Raw genomic sequence first — 17,107 nt, 5'->3', positions numbered from 1 at the left:
ATTTTGGAAAAACAATTTTTTGCCCTATTTGTGGAGATAAGCCACCTACGGTCGCTTATCTCCCGATTAGGGAGTCTTACTGGTATCAAAACCTCCACCGGCCGTCCGTCGGTCGGTCGGTCACACGTCACACGTCACACCTTTGCCCTGCTCATATCTCCGCATCAGTATGACATCACACCACATGTGTACACAAACCTTTGTGTACGTTGCTGTGGCAACAGTCTGTTGTTGCTGGTCTGTTAGTGTACGTTAGCAACCACCTTAGCAACCATGGCTTTACCCTAGCAACCAACTGTTTACCCTAGCAACCAACTGTTTACCATAGCAACCATGTTTTTTTTACCCTAGCAACCAACTGTTTACCCTAGCAACCAACTGTTTACCATAGCAACCATGTTCTTTTACCCTAGCAACCAACTGTTTACCATAGCAACCATTTTTTTACCCAAGCAACCAACTGTTTACCATAGCAACCATGTTTTTTTTTACCTTAGCAACCAACTGTTTACCATAGCAACCATATTTTTTTACCATGTTATCTCAGCTATAAGCCAACCCTGGCGATAAGGTCTGAGTCGAAGAAATGCTTCTTTCCTGGCAAGAATTGCCCCTTTATACTGTAGGGCTCGTTTGTGTATTGTATGACATCACGCCACATCATCGGCTGAGGACTGTGTGATGTCATCATATCTCCATATATGGAGACATAAGTTGCTCATGCCCAAATATGGGCTGGTGAGGTCAGACTTAGTGTGATGCGTAGGTTATCTCCATATATGGAGATTCAACTTCAATGAGTAACCATGGCAAACTGTCAACTGCCCGTATGTCTTGAGCGCAATTGAGAGCCTTCGTTACACCCCTAAAAACCAGTACTTGGGATTTGTTGATGTAAATGTTCACATAGAGTGTAATAATTGGTAAAACAAACTTTTGGCCTATTTGTGGAGATAAGCGACCAACGGTCGCTTATCTCCCGATTAGGGAGTCTTACTGGTAATAGAACAACAATATAATTATGTTCACCATATCAGGAGATACTTTGGGTAGCATACTAGCAACCTGTGTGACACTGCTGCTGGGTGTTCTGTGTTTATGACATGACGTGACGTTAGGTTACGGGACTGTTTCACTGTTAGCCCTTGTTTTCGGCATGTTTGATCTGCGCCAAACATGGAAAGTATTGCGGAAAGTAATGCAGTAACTTAGTATATTTGAAGCGGTGAAGGCCGCTTCCAAGGAGTGGCTTTGTGCCCTCCAGATAAAATCATTCATTCATTCAGAAGAATTCATAAAAATAATAGAACTAAAGCACATAGAAAGTAGAATGTATAGATCTAGAACACAGAATGTATAGATCTAGAACACAGATTTCATAGCTCTAGAACACATAGAATAAAAGTTCACTGCTTCACTTCGAACCGAGGTTTGATTTATTTGTTATAATATATAATTTATTTGTAATGCGTTGTATTGCCCGTTAATATACGTTAATGCGCATTACCCCAACACTGGTAAGTGGTAATAATACATCGTTACATCAACTGCATAGAAATAATAATCTAAGAAAAACGTAGGTAGACCAAGCACCTATTCAGTAATACAAATGCTATATCTACATTACATGTATGGTCATTCAGAGCAGGCAAGTGCTACGGTAAGTGCTATGGGCTAAGGTGGAGTGTGAAGGGGTGATAGCAAGCACACTAATAAAACTGGACAAGAACTATAGTCTGGTTGCCCTGTAGGCAACCACACTAACACTAATGTTGCGTTCGGTGTATCTGTCGCGTATCTGTTTGTGTTTACACCCGTAGCCAATCAGGGACCAGCATTCTTAGTGACGTCACCATCAACAAGAACAACCTGATATAAGGTGCTCTGCTGGCACACAAGTAGGCCATACATGGCCATGAGTGCACGTCTCAAGTTGGCACCTCGACAGTAGTTAGTCTTGTGTAGCCTGTCTCATAATTGATGATGATATTTCACTGTGTACTATATTCTACGGTAGCTTATGTTGTTCACTGCTGTATAAGCATGTTTCCATGGAATATTCTGCATCTACTGTAGTGTCAAGATATCTTGACAGTACTGCTTCATAATTGAGTTAGGCTACTATTGTAAAGTAATGACCCCATGTCACCCCCTTGGTGGTGGCAGTGGCTCAGGGGGAGGAGAGTGGCTGCTTGGGAACCAGAAGGTTCCCAGTTCAATCCCAGGCTCCCAAAGAGTTAGTGTCGAAGTGCCCTTGAGCAGGTTGGTGCCTTGCATGGATTCCTCTGCCATCGGTGTATGAATGTGTGTGTAAGAATGAGTGAATCTAATATCTAATATGTAAAGTGCCTCGGATAAATGCGCTAAATAAATGCATCATTTACCATGTCAACAAATAGATGTTAAACACTGAATGAGATGTCAGATGTGTCATAAGGAATGCTATTCTCATAGAAAGCATACAAGTAATAATGAGCCAGCACATTTCTCAAGAGACACAAATAGAAAAACGTGTCTTTAAAGATATTGGACAAAAGAGACAAAAATACGGTTGTTGTGATGTCTTGGTGAAAAAAGTAGTCTGCTGCATTAAAGCTTGAAATGGAAATGATTACCTAATTTGTGGTTTATCAGTATTGAAATGAAGAGGATCTTATGGCATGGTTTAAACCTTGATCTTCACATTTACCTGTATTTCACATACACTACTACATCACTGTGTTTGACAATGAGCGTTACCCCGGGAATCCTCATCATCATCCTCCCCATGTTGACTTCTCTGTTGTGACTGAGTTTCCACTTCACTGAGAATGACCTCCTCCATGTCTTCAGATAGAATCGCATCCTCCCTGGGAGGTAGCAGTTCTTCCAGCTGGTGCATCTGATGTTCTGGAAGCCAGTCCTTCTCAGGGAATTCCACCAGGAACTGAATGAATAGCTGTCCCTTTTCATAAGGATCCTTGTAAATTGGCATGCCTTCATTCTGGATACATTTCAGGTCATTGTGCTTCACAACGTCACCAGGCTGTGAGCTGATGAGCAACGTTCTGTTGTCTAATGTGTGAATAGTCTTCTTAAAACCACAAAGAGCATCAACCAGTTTGATATCCATTTTCATTACCAGATCGTCCCCATGTCTCTTGAAAACAGGATGCTCCTTCTGATCCAGCACAATAATGATGTCACCAGGCTCAAGGCCTGGTTCCTGGTCACCTTCACCATGGAGTATAATTTTCTGACCATGTCTCATTCCTTTGTCAATCTGAACTTCAAGAAACTTTTTTTTGCTTTCCACCTTGTGCCCATCGCAGGTCTTGCAACGGTCCTTGGAGTTAAAATGCACGCCCTGTCCCTGACAGTCAGCACACATTCTACGTAGGGTCTGAAACATGCCTGGTAAGAGCTGTTGTTTTTGGGAATGGAAACCTTCTCCTTTACAACTTAAGCATTTCTGCAGTGCACCTTTTTTACCACCATAACCTTCGCACTTTTCACAAATTACATTTTTCTGGAGCCCAATGTTTTTGGTGCTTCCGTTGTACATCTCTTCTAGAGTGACGCCAAACTGATGAAATACATTCTGACCTCGTCTCTGCATTCTCTGCATTCTTCCACCAAAGAACATGTTGAACATGTCCATGGGGGATCCCAATCCACCAATGCCACCTTCCTTGATAGCTTGTTCTCCTCCTTTATCATACAAGGCCCTCTTCTTTGGATTTGATAGCACGTCATATGCTTGGGATATGAGCTTGAACCTCTCCCCTTCATTGGGATTCTTGTCAGGATGATATTTCAATGCAAGTTTTCTATAAGCTTGTTTGATTTCTTCAGGCGAGGCTTTGGTACCAACACCCAAGATGTCATAATAGCTGGTTTCATGAACCATGATGCAGCTACAACTGCTAAGCAGTAGATTCAGGTGCTTTTGTGAAAGTCACTTTTTGGGGCGTGGCTCCTCAGAGGTCAGAAGAGGGTCTGTACAGTATGTCTGTCTGTCTGTTGTTGGTTCAGTGCAAATCCTGCAAATGGCTTGACCGCGATCAGTGTCAGATATCCAGTGTATGTTTTATGTTTTGGAAATAATTCACTTACATTTCGATCGGGGCTGAAACATTGCCCAAATCTAGAGTCATACGTCATAAACTTGTCAATATATACTGTATAGATGACTGACACCACTGACGTCACTGGCTGGCGACATGAAGTCTGAGATCCATATTGGAGCCACGCTGTTCCCATGTGGATCCACACGATTAGAATTATTTTTGGAACCCTAGTTTCTTTCCTTATACGCTGCTATTAGAAGAGTTAAAAATCAAACCTCGGTTCGAAGTAAGCAGTGAATTCTATGTGTTATTCTATGTGTTCTAGTCTAGAGCTATGAAATCTGTGTTCCAGATCTATACATTCTGTGTTCTAGATCTATACTTTCTATGTGCTTTTTTTATGAATTCTGAATGAATGAATGATTTTATCTGGAGGGCCAAATTGTCATGTGAAGCTTGACCAATCCTCGATTCTGCATGCACGGGACAGACATGGGACAGACAAAGCCACACCTTGAAAGCGGCTTTCACCGCTTCAAAAATCATACCAGTACGAAGTTAGCAGTGCTCACTTTGAATGGTATCACACACAACACATGTGCATATCTCCTTGTATGGGCCGTTTTGTCCGTGACGTTAGTCATCACCGCACCGTACATGGAATTCCGTGCTCATACAGACAAACGGTGCTCATACGGACACTCATACTCATACCTCTGTGACGTTAGTTATCTCCATACATGGAGTTTAGTGCTCATACGGACATGACATAGAGTGCTGATACATACAACATACACACAAAGCCCAGAAGTAGGAGCGGTTAGCACCGCTCAAAGACAGTACAATGTAGTGAGTAGATACAGTAGATATAAATAAATTACCTTCTGTCATTGTTAACACAATACGTGATGTAATTTCATTCATGTGTTAGGTTTTGGCATAGTTGTATTGTGCTACTGCTAACCTTCGGTTTTCCCTGGATAATGGGGGACTGCCCCATAGGTCGAACTCCCGTTGGGTCGAACAGCGGCGGCAGGTTAGATAATCACCCGCGAGCGTCGGCAGGTTAATCACCCGCGTCACGGTTACTGAGGTTAGGTTTAGGGTTTTGGGTTAGAGTTAGGCATAGCTTTACTGAGGTTAGGATTAGGGTTTGGGTTAGAGTTTGGTGGTCGATCCAAAGGGTGTTCGACCTAATGACATGTTACCGGATAATGCACATTCTTCGCACTACATTGGTGACCTGGAAATTATTGGATGATTTCAAGTGGACTGGCTGACATGTTGAGTAACACAGTTTAGTTTTTGGAGCAACACACTGCCATTTGGCAAAGGTTTACCCAAGTCAAGCATTTACAAACTTTCATGGTTTTGCTAAAGAAGCAGACTCACATTCTCACACAGGGACATTCTGTGTTTGCTCCATTTGCTGCCCCCATTAACAAGGTCAACAAAACCAATGCCTGGCCCACATGTTCAGCTCTGCACAAAAAAACCTGTGGTTGTAAATGTATCACACACGTTTGGTGTACCTTGCAGTTTTGGAGAAGCAAGGAGCATGAGCCATCGGTGCCCCCCCACTCAAACTGCCTGTACTCTTCATTAAGGACATTACAGGACAGATTTCTGAACACAGGTGTCCAGATGAGGGTGCTCCCCGCATCACCCCTTGATGTCCAAGGGGAAATGCAGTGACCCAGGCTTGAGGCTATCATCCCTCATTTGGGTCTGTTTGAATTTCTGCCCATGCCTTTCAGCATTAAGAGTGTGGGTATCTAGTGTATCTTTATGACATCCATGTGTAATATAATTACTAATACCTCAAACGACTACCTTCAGACTTTATTTGGAAATCCAAGTCTGCATGGTCTCATTGTTGTGTGACCCTGCTAAATGCCAGTTCAGGCTGCCGTCCATCAACTACTTCCTTGGGTACCGGCCCATCACCTGCCAAGCCATCAAAAGTCATTGCTGTTACAGACTCCCTGAGGCCCTTATGGCAATTAAGGGCTCTCAATGAGGCACATTTTTGGCTATGGTGAATTTCTATTACCAGTTTGTCTCCTGTGGAACCCCTCATGTTTTCCCCAAGTGAATCACCATTGGAACACTACTGCGTTCCTTTCACAGACCAACGGCAAGTGCGAGTGTTTCCACCGCTCCATGAAAGTCTCTTTGAAAGCCACCCTGCACAATCAGCTTCCATGGGTGCTGCTATTACTCATCCAGCTAAACCAATACATCTCTAGGGGTCTCTACTCTCTACCATGGTGGAAAGCCTGGCCCTATCAAATCTTATCTCCTTTTGGTTATTAATGTGTTTGTAGCCTACAAGAGTGAAAGAAGAGTACAATATGTGTTTCCCCCTTTCCCCGCTCGGCCACACCTTTGCCTCCACATGTTATAGTTAAAACAGAGCCTGCAGAGGACACCTGGCAGGCTGTGGCAGCAGCTTGGTCTAGCAGGGTGTGAACAGAAATCATATCATAGCCATATCCGACAGATTAGACAGGATGCTGTGGAAGCCATGCCCAAATCCTTCATCCAGAAACAATTTCCTATAACTATACCCAAATAGTGTGGTTAGTAAGGCCATTAAAACTTCAGTATATGGAGGGGCAACAGTGGCTCAGGGTCCTTGAGCAAGACTCTGAACCTAGTTTCTCCTATAGACTGTAGGTTTCTCCCGGCAGGTTGGTGTTGGTTTGTGTCAGTGTGTGAATGGGTGAATTCACACTGTAAAGTGCCTTGGATAAAGGTGCTATATAAATGCACCATTTATTTACCATTTATTCTGTCATATTTTCTATAATAATAACCTATTTAAAACGCAATTAGATTTTATTTTTTTCAAATAGGCTACACCAAGATTTAGTTTTCCTCTTTTGTAGTGTATCCACAGTGTAAACTTTTACATTATCACAGTTTTCAAATGTTCAAGGTCTATGTCCTTGAGAAGACCATACAATCAGTGTCATGTTCAATCTTGTAATTGATTTGCACACATAGCCTACTAGTGAGGTGGAGAAGGCTTGATTCACTTCTCTCCACTATTAAGTCATTCATATATGCCCTCATCCCCCAGCTGGCTCAGCTCAGCAGTTCAGTAGTGTCTGTCTACATCCCATAGCCTGGAAGGGTGCTTGTGTGGTCATGTCGTGATTGGGCGTTGTTTGGTTGCCGGAAACCGGCCGACAATATACAACAACGTTATTAACTTGTCATAATAGATCATGTAAATGGTATATGTAAATTATGTCGACTAATAGGCTATATAATAAAATAATAACACGTGGCCTATGAGTCATAGGCTATGACTTGACAAAGGTAACCAATTTTGAGTGCAAACTTTAACAAACCATTGAGCTTTCTTGACTAACTTGTGGTTTAATGGCCCTTTAGTTTTAGTTGACCTTAGTATCACGCGTGAAGTTGTACTATCCTGTACTTTTCCTATGCAAATTTCTAATAAAGTATTCAATCATAATTAAAATCAAAAATGAAATGAGACACAAACTTTGTTACCTGACAACCAGGCAGCAACCAATGAAACCACGACCCGTCTCGCCGGGGTATGGGATCTTACGTGCTGGCTGGCTGCTCCCCGGGTGTCTTCCCCCAACCAGTGGACATTCCCCCTCTACTCTACTCGGTTAAAGGAATTAATGCTGCGTTCATAACCGTCATACTGTAAGTAGTTATCCTTTTAATTTGGTTCACGTGTTACGAAAACACAGTGACAGTGTTTCTGTGCGACACACACAGCGCATTGATAAGCCTTTCAGTGTCCGTTTTTTGTACGTTAGCTAGCATAGCTAGAGGGGTCATTAATCTATAAATATGTAATGTGATTTCTTCCCTAAACAACGCACACTTCTCTCATTGAGGGACTGTAATGAGATGCTGCTGATACGTCTACCTCTGTCTGTGTCTTGCTTTCGCAAGTTTATTCGCCTGGTCTTCTATGTAATAATGTAAGCTGAAGCTGAGAGAAAGGCTGAGAAAATGCTTTTGTTAACAGTTACACACCCGGGGCTTTAAATAACGGGAGTCGCTGTTTCCCCAGTCGTTGGAGAAGTTTATCAAATTTGCCGGTGGTGGGAAAAGTAGCCTACTACAATTGATGACAAAAGTATCAATACTGCTATCTAGAAATAGTTATAAGTACTCTGTTATAAGTAGGTCTACAAGTTCTGTAATCAAAATATACTTGTGTAAAGTACAACAAGATTGGCATCAAAATGTACTTAAACTAATCAAGATAAGTACCAAAAGTAAAAGTAGTCATGAAGAATGTCCCATCTAAATGGTGTGAAAGACTTTTTCAAATAGCCAAGTTGAAATGGTAACCGTAACCGTAATGTATGTTTTGTAATAAATAATAATAAGCAAAATACATACAAAGTAACTATTTCTAAAGTTGTAGTGGAATAAGTACATGTAGTGGAATAAAAGTATAATATTTGGATCCAAGATGTAGTGGAGTAGAAGTCAAAGTATTGGAAATTGAAAACCGTCATGTAAAGTACAAATACCTCAACATTGTTTTTAAGTACAGTACTTGGTGTAAGTAAATGTACTTAGTTACTTTCCTCCACTGTATATATCTTTTTTTATAATTAAAATCATTTGTGTTTTTGATGGGTGAGTGACTCTTCATCAGTTAATCAGTTCATCAGTTAAGACGTAAGAGAGAGCTCATTCTAGCTCATCAAGTCCTTTTAATTATAGCTGGCCAAGGGGGGAGAAGGTGACGTCAGTAGGACTGGAATGCAGAGGTCTGAAAGCAGCCAGAAAAAGTCTTCCAAACATTCTTTTCTCTCTGGCCAAAGGAGATGAATTACACCGCTACTCTAATAAGCATGATTTGTGTTTGTAAGGCTGTTGTTGAGTCCTGTGTCTATATGATTTTTTTTCTGTCATTGCCTGTCGTTACCTTTACCTTGTAAATAAATACATAATATGTGGTAAAGTTTACCACATCTATGATGTATTTCAGTGATTCTAAGCCTTTTTGATTTCAAGGACCTCTGGCCCCAGTTTGACATTATTAGGCCATGGACAGTTGGATCTGTATGGGTCCATTTGGAGTTTGGACCCCTGGTGGTCCCAGAACCTGATGTTGAGAAATGTGTGTATTTGATCCATGCTGGATTTGTCTTCAGTGACACCAGTGACACCCTTCTGTTTCTTCATTTAAGTGAAAAACTAAGACACCACTCATCGGCATCCAAGTCAGTCAGTGAACCATGGCTGGCTTCAGGCAAGAAGATGTTGAAGTGTTTTATGAAATGGGAGAGGAACTTGGGAGGTAAGTTCCCTCAATGGTAATTCTGTATAATCACAAAACATCTGTAGACTCTTCCTTATGGATGCACGATTAATCGGTCATCATATCGCTATCGCTGTCGGCAGTATCGAACCGGTATCAAAATAATATATCGGTTTTAGCCTACCGGTATATCTAATTTTCGAATATGAATGTGAAGCTGAAAAATCCTTTTGACAATTAAGGCTGCAGATTCAAATAATTCAATCAATGTTTTCTGGAGAAGCTCTCCATGGGTTTAGAAACATGTTGAATAAGAATACTACATTTACATTGTTTGTCATGTGCATCAGTAAGCCTAATAATCCACCCAGTTAACCCTACGGAAATTATTATTGCAATAATCGGTATTGGTTGATTTGATTGAATATTTTATTAGCAGTTTGCAAAAACAAGCACAGGAAAAGTACAGTTCAATACAAGGTCTGTTTTAAAACCCAAGAAAGCCTATGGCTTGTTTCCATTGGGGTCCTTTGTACTCAATTCACAGACATGCAAATAATCGGTAATCGGATATTGGCCAAAATGTCAATATCGTTTATCTCTTTTTAGTATCACCATTTTAGTCATTGCCACTCCTGTTTGATGTATTTAAGAATAGTGAGAAAATAGTGTGCCTTGCTGGGAAGTCAGGACTGTCCCATTATGCTTAATTTGTGGCCTGGTTTGTCCGTGGCCATGTGTCAGTGTTTAATATACCAGTCAAATCCTTGTACTACAGCTACCGGTACTTTGTTTAGAGAAAATCTGACATTTATTTCATGAATACATCCATTACTAAATATTTTAGTTTGAATTGTAGTCGACTTATTGCAGCTAAAGAGAGCTGTGAATTAGTCGTCTGGTTGAAGCAGATTAAATCTCCCTTCCTACCCCTATATGGAAGTTTTGTTTTCTGCAGTGATGCAGCAAAAGCATGACATCACTCACTGCCCCTCAATGCCCCCCCCCCCCTTCCCTCCAGCAGGGTGTTCTCTCTGTAAAGGAGAGAGGAGGGCACTCTCTGTATATTTGCTCAGGAGGAAAGGTATGCAGGAACTGAACTGCAGAACATTCAGTTCTCTACAGCAGTGCTTCTCAACCTGTGGGCCATGAGGATATTGCAAGTTGGCCCCCAAATAAGTGGAAAGTCTCTAAAAGCGAACGTTTTTGAGACTTCCAATCAAGTGGGCCCTGATCCAGAAAAGTTAGGGAACCACTGCTGGTAATGCCACGTGGAATACAAGGTCCTTACCTTATAGTACCAGACTTTTTCAGCCGATAAACGTGTCAATAGTGTTTAGTGGCCTGTGCTTTGTAAAACACTTTAGTATCTCCATATCTCAACTTTTTATGTAATTCTATTCTCCTCATAAATAATACCCAACTTCTTTGTGTTACAGTGTCGTACAAAAGTAGCAAAAATAACCGATCTACAAGCTCGCAATGCATTGTGGATGAGACACACTGTTAGCTTGTAGATCGGCTATTTTTGAAAGTTGCATATTGAAATTAAAAGTGTTTGTTTCTTTGTGTGTTACAAATATTTAACAATGCATATTGAAATTGAAAGTGTTTGTTTCTTTGGGTGTTACAAATATTTAACAAGTGAAAAGTGTTAACAATAGCTTGTGACTAAATAATAACACCATTGGAACACAGGTTTTTCCATTTCCTTAAAAATAACGCTTTTGGACAATATGAAAGGTTTCCGCCCGACAGCAACATAATCAAACATGTGACTTTATTTTGGGGAAAAAAGCATTGATATTGGGTGTATAGACCGCACTGCACTACGGCGTGTAGTGCAGACAGTCTCAGTGTTACACAATAGGCATCATCGGCCAAGAATGTTCCACTAACTATTAGTTGTTCTGGAATCTCAGTATTTACTGTTGAGCCTTCTGGAAGTGAATGAAACATCTGTAATGATGTCAATCATGACTCATCTCTCTCACTGGTGCACAAAGGTTAGTTACATCAGTGGTTCTCAACCTTTTCAGGCCGTGACTCCCAAAATAATCATATTTTAACTGGAGACCCCCCCACCCTGACGAGCACTAAGAGTTGAGGCATTACATTTTGCATGTAGATCGTCTATTTTCACAATTTCTGCCTCTAATATTTCACAATTTGTTTAATTTGTCATTTTAGAGGAATTAAAAAGTCCTTCAATTGTCACTTTAGAATGTGCCTATACCCTCTATACACTTAAACTTATGTTGGTTTGTTGACTGTTGAGAGAGAAAACAGTGTTGCACATCAAGTTAATCATCTGGGGACCCTCCAAAAAACATCTGGCTACCCACCAAAATTACTGAGTTACATCACCCTCGGCGTGTCAGTAAACTCTCCCTCTTGACATCGTTTCCCTCGCAGCGGTCAGTTCGCCATCGTCCGCAAGTGCAAGGAGAAGAGCACGGGCTGCGAGTACGCCGCCAAGTTCATCAAGAAGCGGCGCCTGTCGTCCAGCCGGCGGGGGGTGAGCCGCGAGGAGATCGAACGCGAGGTCAACATCCTGCGCGAGATCCAGCACAGCAACATCATCACGCTGCACGACATCTTCGAGAACAAGACGGACGTGATCCTCATCCTGGAGCTGGTGTCGGGCGGCGAACTCTTTGACTTCCTGGCCGAGAAGGAGTCCCTGACTGAGGAGGAGGCCACTCAGTTCCTCAAGCAGATCCTGGATGGAGTCCACTACCTCCACTCTAAACGCATCGCCCACTTTGACCTCAAGGTCAGTGCACTCCAGGGAGGAGCAGAGAGGGGGGGGGGGGGGGGTGTGTTGGTTCTTTTGCTGTAATGCTGGTTTTAAATCCCTGGACAACAGTAGTCATGGTAGCGAGTAATCTTTTTGACATGTTAGCTGAAGTAGTCAGTTACTGTTGTAAGCCTGTTGTTTCGCTGTTCCTTGAGGACACACACACACACACACACACACACACACAGGACATAATATATAATATGTCCTGTGTGTGAAGCCATATTATGGCTTCTTGTGAGGTGCTGTTGTGCTACTATAACATTATTAATTGTGGGTGGCAGTGGCTCAGGAGGTAGAGCATCCGAATCTGAAGGTTCCCTGTTCGATCCTCCGCTACGCCTGAGTTTGTGTGTCCTTGAGCAAGACACCGAACCCGTAACTTCTCCCTTGCATGGTTTCCTCTGCTGTGTGTGTGTGTGTGTGTGTGTGTGTGTGTGTGTGTGTGTGTGTGTGTGTGTGTGTGTGTGTGTGTGTGTGTGTGTGTGTGTGTGTGTGTGTGTGTGTGTGTGTGTGTGTGTGTGTGTGTGTGTGTGTGTGTTCCACATTGTAAAGCGCTTTGGATAAAGGCGCTATTTAAATGCACCATTTCCCAATTGTCTTTCAGCCTGAGAACATTATGCTGTTGGACAAGAATGTTCCTAATCCCAGGATTAAGCTGATTGATTTTGGGATCGCTCACCAAATTAAGGCAGGGAATGAGTTCAAGAACATCTTTGGCACACCAGAGTTTGTGGGTGAGCTCCTTTCCCTCCTATACAGTATTATGAAGGCACAAAGGAGACACATGTCCTAAAGAAAATCCTTAAATAGCTTATTGTGATATGCCCTCAGGCAAAATTACATTTTCCCCTAGCTTGTCATCATAAATGAAGGCCTGTGTTTTTAGAATTCCACATCTGGCTTGAATTAAAGCGCTCTTTGCTGTGTACTTTACAGCACCAGAAATAGTCAACTATGAGCCGCTTGGACTGGAAGCGGACATGTGGTAAGATCTCAAAATGATTTATTGCTAACAAAACTGTACACTAACCGGCACGACAAAGCCCACTAATGTTTGATCCTTCCTTTGTCTCTGCAGGAGCATTGGGGTGATCACATACATTCTGTGAGTACTGTTTGGAATGTATTCCAGCTGTTGTAATCTGTGTACACCTAAATGTCTTTGATTGCATATTTACAAAGTTTTTATATATATAAAAACTCAACTATCTATACATTAGGTTAAGTGGTGCATCGCCTTTTCTGGGGGAGACAAAGCAGGAGACTTTGACCAACATCTCAGCCGTTAACTATGACTTTGATGAGGAGTACTTCAGCAACACCAGCGAGCTGGCCAAGGACTTCATACGCCGCCTCTTGGTGAAGGATCCAAAGTAAGGATGTTTACAAATCTCTGACGAGAGAGACAGAAAGAATTCTATGTAATGTGTCATAGAAACCTCTGTCATGTGCCTGATGCACATTTTCTTGTGTGCAGGAAGAGAATGACCATTGACGACAGCCTGGAGCATCCCTGGATCAAGGTGTGTTATTTACGTCATTTATTATGAAGAGTTATTACCTATTGATCAAATGTTGCACACAATCCAGATGAGATGCTTTGCTGGTTAAGATAACATCAGTAAATCATTTAAAAGGACCTTTCATTCATACACCTTCACATAACCTTTTGCCTTTTATAATCTTGACATAATTTTTGCCCAGAGGAAATTTGTATCCCACTGTTGTCAGGACAGCGGAAGAATACAGTTTGTTGTATCTAGTGAGGATGTGTAATTCCAACACTGACCGCTCTTCCCTCGACAGGTGATCAAGAGAAGGAACGTGCGACAGGAGGACAGCAGCCGCAAGCCAGAGCGCCGACGCCTGAAGACCACCCGTCTGAAGGAGTACACCATCAAGTCCCACTCCAGCATGCCGCCCAACAATACCTACGTCAACTTCGAACGCTTCTCCCAAGTGCTGGAGGAGATCGCCGCGGCCGAGGAGGGCCTGCGGGACCTCGAGCGCAACCAGCGCTCCTGCCGCGAGGACGTGGCGGCGCTGCTGTCTATATACGAGGAGAAGGAGGGCTGGTACAAGGAGGAGAACCAGAGCATCTCCAGCGACCTGAGCCACATCCGCCAGGAGTTCCAGCGCACGCAGGCCCAGCGCCGGCAGAGCCAGGAGGAGGCCCGTTCTACCATGCTGGCGGCCAACGCCCTCAAGCGCAAGTTCGGCCGCCTGGAGAACCGCTACGAGGCGCTGGCGGAGCAGGTGGCGTCGGAGGTGCGCTGGGTGGAAGAGCTGGTCAGGTCGATATCTGCCGAGAAGGATGGCGTCAGTATCGCCAGCATGCCCTAAGCCGAGCTGACGTATTGTAATGACATAATGACTTCTTCACGTTCAAGTTCCTCCTGCCCTGGTCTTCTGTATGCTGCTCTGCGCAACAGAGTTCATGTGGGCCAGTTATCACCATAAGCTATGCTGCTGACTCATACAAAAATCTCACTGGGGAGAAGAGTACTTCGTCCCTGCTGTATTTCATGTGTGAAAGAACACTAGTGATTGATCACTTTATAGAAATTCATGAAAAGTCCCATTCCAGTATTTTCTAAATTAATTTTAATTTAAGTTTTATTGTTGTTTTTATTCATGTTTAAAGGTATTTTAAACTTCATTTTGTTTCGTTTTTTTCCTATTATATACTTTTATTGAAACTTATCGGGACATGTCTAAATGTTAGCTTGCTGGCATATTTGCATACTATTTGACTGATTGATTTGATATACTTTTTTGTTGCCTTGGGGAAATTTGTCCTCTGCATTTGACCAGTGAGCAGCCAGAGTGTCGAGCTCAGGGACCAACTCTAGTTATAATTTTATGTGGATCCCGAGGTTCACATAATTTCCTAGTCTCATTTCAGCCCACGATAGATGGGTAATTGCATATACAGCAAAACGTACCACGTTCTTAAGTTTTCAATACTTCCTCTATTTTATTTAGTTTTTCATTTATTTTTATTTTTAGTAGTTATGCTTGTATTGTTAATTTATATTTCCTGTTTATGCAGTTTATTTGTTATAGTAACAATACCCACAAATATGTCTTGGCATTCCTTAAAAAGCATTGAAGTTATCCAATGCTTGAGAAACCATGGTTTTCATTTTGTTCCTGCCTCAGACTGTTGGTCAGTTACGTGGCGCAGCGCTACACTTCACAAATCACAAATGTATGGGGTAACATTTGCACAGAATCCAGGGGAATCTTCCCATATAGAAGATGTCCTCTGCCATGCAGCTCAGCTTTAAAAGCAGGTCACTATAAAATGCTCTCATATTTTTTTAGATGTAATGCCTTTGTCGTAAATCAGTAGGCAAGCGACACAGCCTTGCGACGTAGCATAAATTAAGCATTACCTACACTTTAAGGAAAATATCTTAACATTTTAAGCCCTGCTTGTAGTGCCTGTGAACTAATAAACCATATTGCCTCTATAAGCAATCACCTGTTGTGACATGTTAATGACATCTTTTTCATGCTCACAATGCTAAATGTCTTAAATGCTATAACTTGCACAGTAGCCTTGCATGCAAAAGTATCTGCATGAAAACTAGCGGGTTATTTTCATAAAAGTGGGTTAGTTTTCATCGTGATTCAAGTCAACTCTTAACATTCCGTGGATTTACATCTAGGCGTCACATTCCCCATTTTTAGGATGGTATGATCTGTTTCTGTAGAAAATTTACCCATTTGCACTTAAAAGATTATAGCAGTGTTCTCGATAGTTTATTCAACCTAAGATCTAAGAAACAAAAACAACTGTAACTTGAACATTAAGATGACCTCGGTTTGTTTAAAATAAAACAACTTGTCACTGTAACCAATCTCGGTTTTGAACTGGTGTTGATTGGACATAAGCTTAACTGTCTGTGTTTCAGTCCATCTGTCTCTGTCAATCAATTCATCTGTGGTGTAGGAATGAGAAATGAATGGAATGAGAAATGAGTCATTTTGGGGTAGATGACGGCCTCTCCTGACGAATGTGAATGACTCGTACTGTGCACAGTGAGTAGAGTAACCATAGATACACCGATATAGTGTCTGCACAAACATCTCTTGTCTATTCCTTGTAAAAGGGTGTGTTCTGAGTAATACGAGTTACTCCTCAGCCAAACAGCTTTTGTAAGATGCTGTAGACTTGATGTAGGAGGTGGAGTGCTAAAGATATATTTTATGAAATGGGCCCTCTGGTGGCATTTCATAGAAATACATAGTACATTTGCGCTGCATTGAGAATGATTCTACTGACCTTGATAAATAGATAAGGATGGTATTACATTCAGCAACTAACCTAAATAATCGCAGTCGAAAAGGTTAAAGAAGCAGACTTGTCACTGGCTCACTGAGCGGCCTCTGAGCCAGTCAGTGAAGCAGAGCTGTGGTCAAAAGTACAAATTAGTCTATGCAGATACAAGATGTTTGGGCATCTGTTTATTTGGCTGCAGTGCTGCTTGAAAATAAAACATATTTATGTATTTATTTTCAAGCAAATCAAGAGCCTCTGCTGTGGGGGTGCCTGATGGCTCAGCCAATTAGTGCACAGACCATATGCTCTGTGAGTAAGAGGACCCAGCTCCTGTTTATCATGTCTGTCCCTGCCCTTTCTACTCTGACAAATCAGAGATAAATGAGGCTATGAAAATGCCCATTAAAAAAAGGAAAAAGAACATTAATTGGAGCTCTGTGAAATTGTTATCAACTTTTAACCATGCTCATCTGTAGATTATTATAATTTTTTTTCTTCTCAAGTCTGTCTCAGTATTGACCAGAAAGTAAAGAGCAAAAAGCAGGCAATCAATAGAATGACATGTTATAAAAACAAGTAGCCCAAGTACTCATATTTCAGATCGGTAGCTTAAATGAATGACTGCTATGGCATTTAATATGGAGTCAGTTTATGCATACATGTGTCTGTACATCCCACAAGGAATATCAAATGAA

The 17,107-nt window shown here is 41.8% G+C and overlaps 2 protein-coding genes across 2 annotated transcripts; one reads left to right on the top strand and one right to left on the bottom strand.

The window, feature by feature from the left end:
- Positions 1–2,713: 2,713 nt before the first annotated feature.
- Positions 2,714–3,889, bottom strand: LOC308285100 (dnaJ homolog subfamily A member 4-like; the record flags this gene model as incomplete). Its single annotated transcript, XM_080725819.1, has 1 exon — positions 2,714–3,889. The coding sequence occupies one exon, from the start codon at positions 3,887–3,889 to the stop codon at positions 2,714–2,716; it is 1,176 nt and encodes a 391-aa protein (XP_080581945.1).
- A 3,765-nt stretch (positions 3,890–7,654) lies between these two features.
- dapk3 (death-associated protein kinase 3) lies at positions 7,655–15,917 on the top strand. The gene is made up of 9 exons (XM_080726681.1): positions 7,655–7,739; positions 9,251–9,360; positions 11,737–12,097; positions 12,729–12,858; positions 13,061–13,109; positions 13,203–13,229; positions 13,345–13,497; positions 13,602–13,647; positions 13,931–15,917. The coding sequence occupies exons 2-9, from the start codon at positions 9,299–9,301 to the stop codon at positions 14,465–14,467; spliced, it is 1,365 nt and encodes a 454-aa protein (XP_080582807.1). The 5' UTR covers positions 7,655–7,739; positions 9,251–9,298; the 3' UTR covers positions 14,468–15,917.
- The last annotated feature ends 1,190 nt before the right edge of the window (positions 15,918–17,107 follow it).

Source organism: Nannobrachium achirus (genome assembly GCF_963921795.1).
Source record: "Nannobrachium achirus genome assembly, chromosome: 5".
Taxonomy (NCBI): Eukaryota; Metazoa; Chordata; class Actinopteri; order Myctophiformes; family Myctophidae; genus Nannobrachium; species Nannobrachium achirus.
Note: the sequence above shows the minus strand (reverse complement) of the source record. Positions and strands in the feature narration are given on the sequence as shown.

Bases quoted from the DNA above. Each gene is read 5' to 3' on its own strand.
- dapk3 (XM_080726681.1), top strand. From the start codon at position 9,299: ATGGCTGGCTTCAGGCAAGAAGATGTTGAAGTGTTTTATGAAATGGGA. The intron at 12,098-12,728 runs GTCAGTGCACTC...ATTGTCTTTCAG, and splicing joins TCGCCCACTTTGACCTCAAG to CCTGAGAACATTATGCTGTT. The intron at 13,648-13,930 runs GTGTGTTATTTA...TTCCCTCGACAG, and splicing joins TGGAGCATCCCTGGATCAAG to GTGATCAAGAGAAGGAACGT.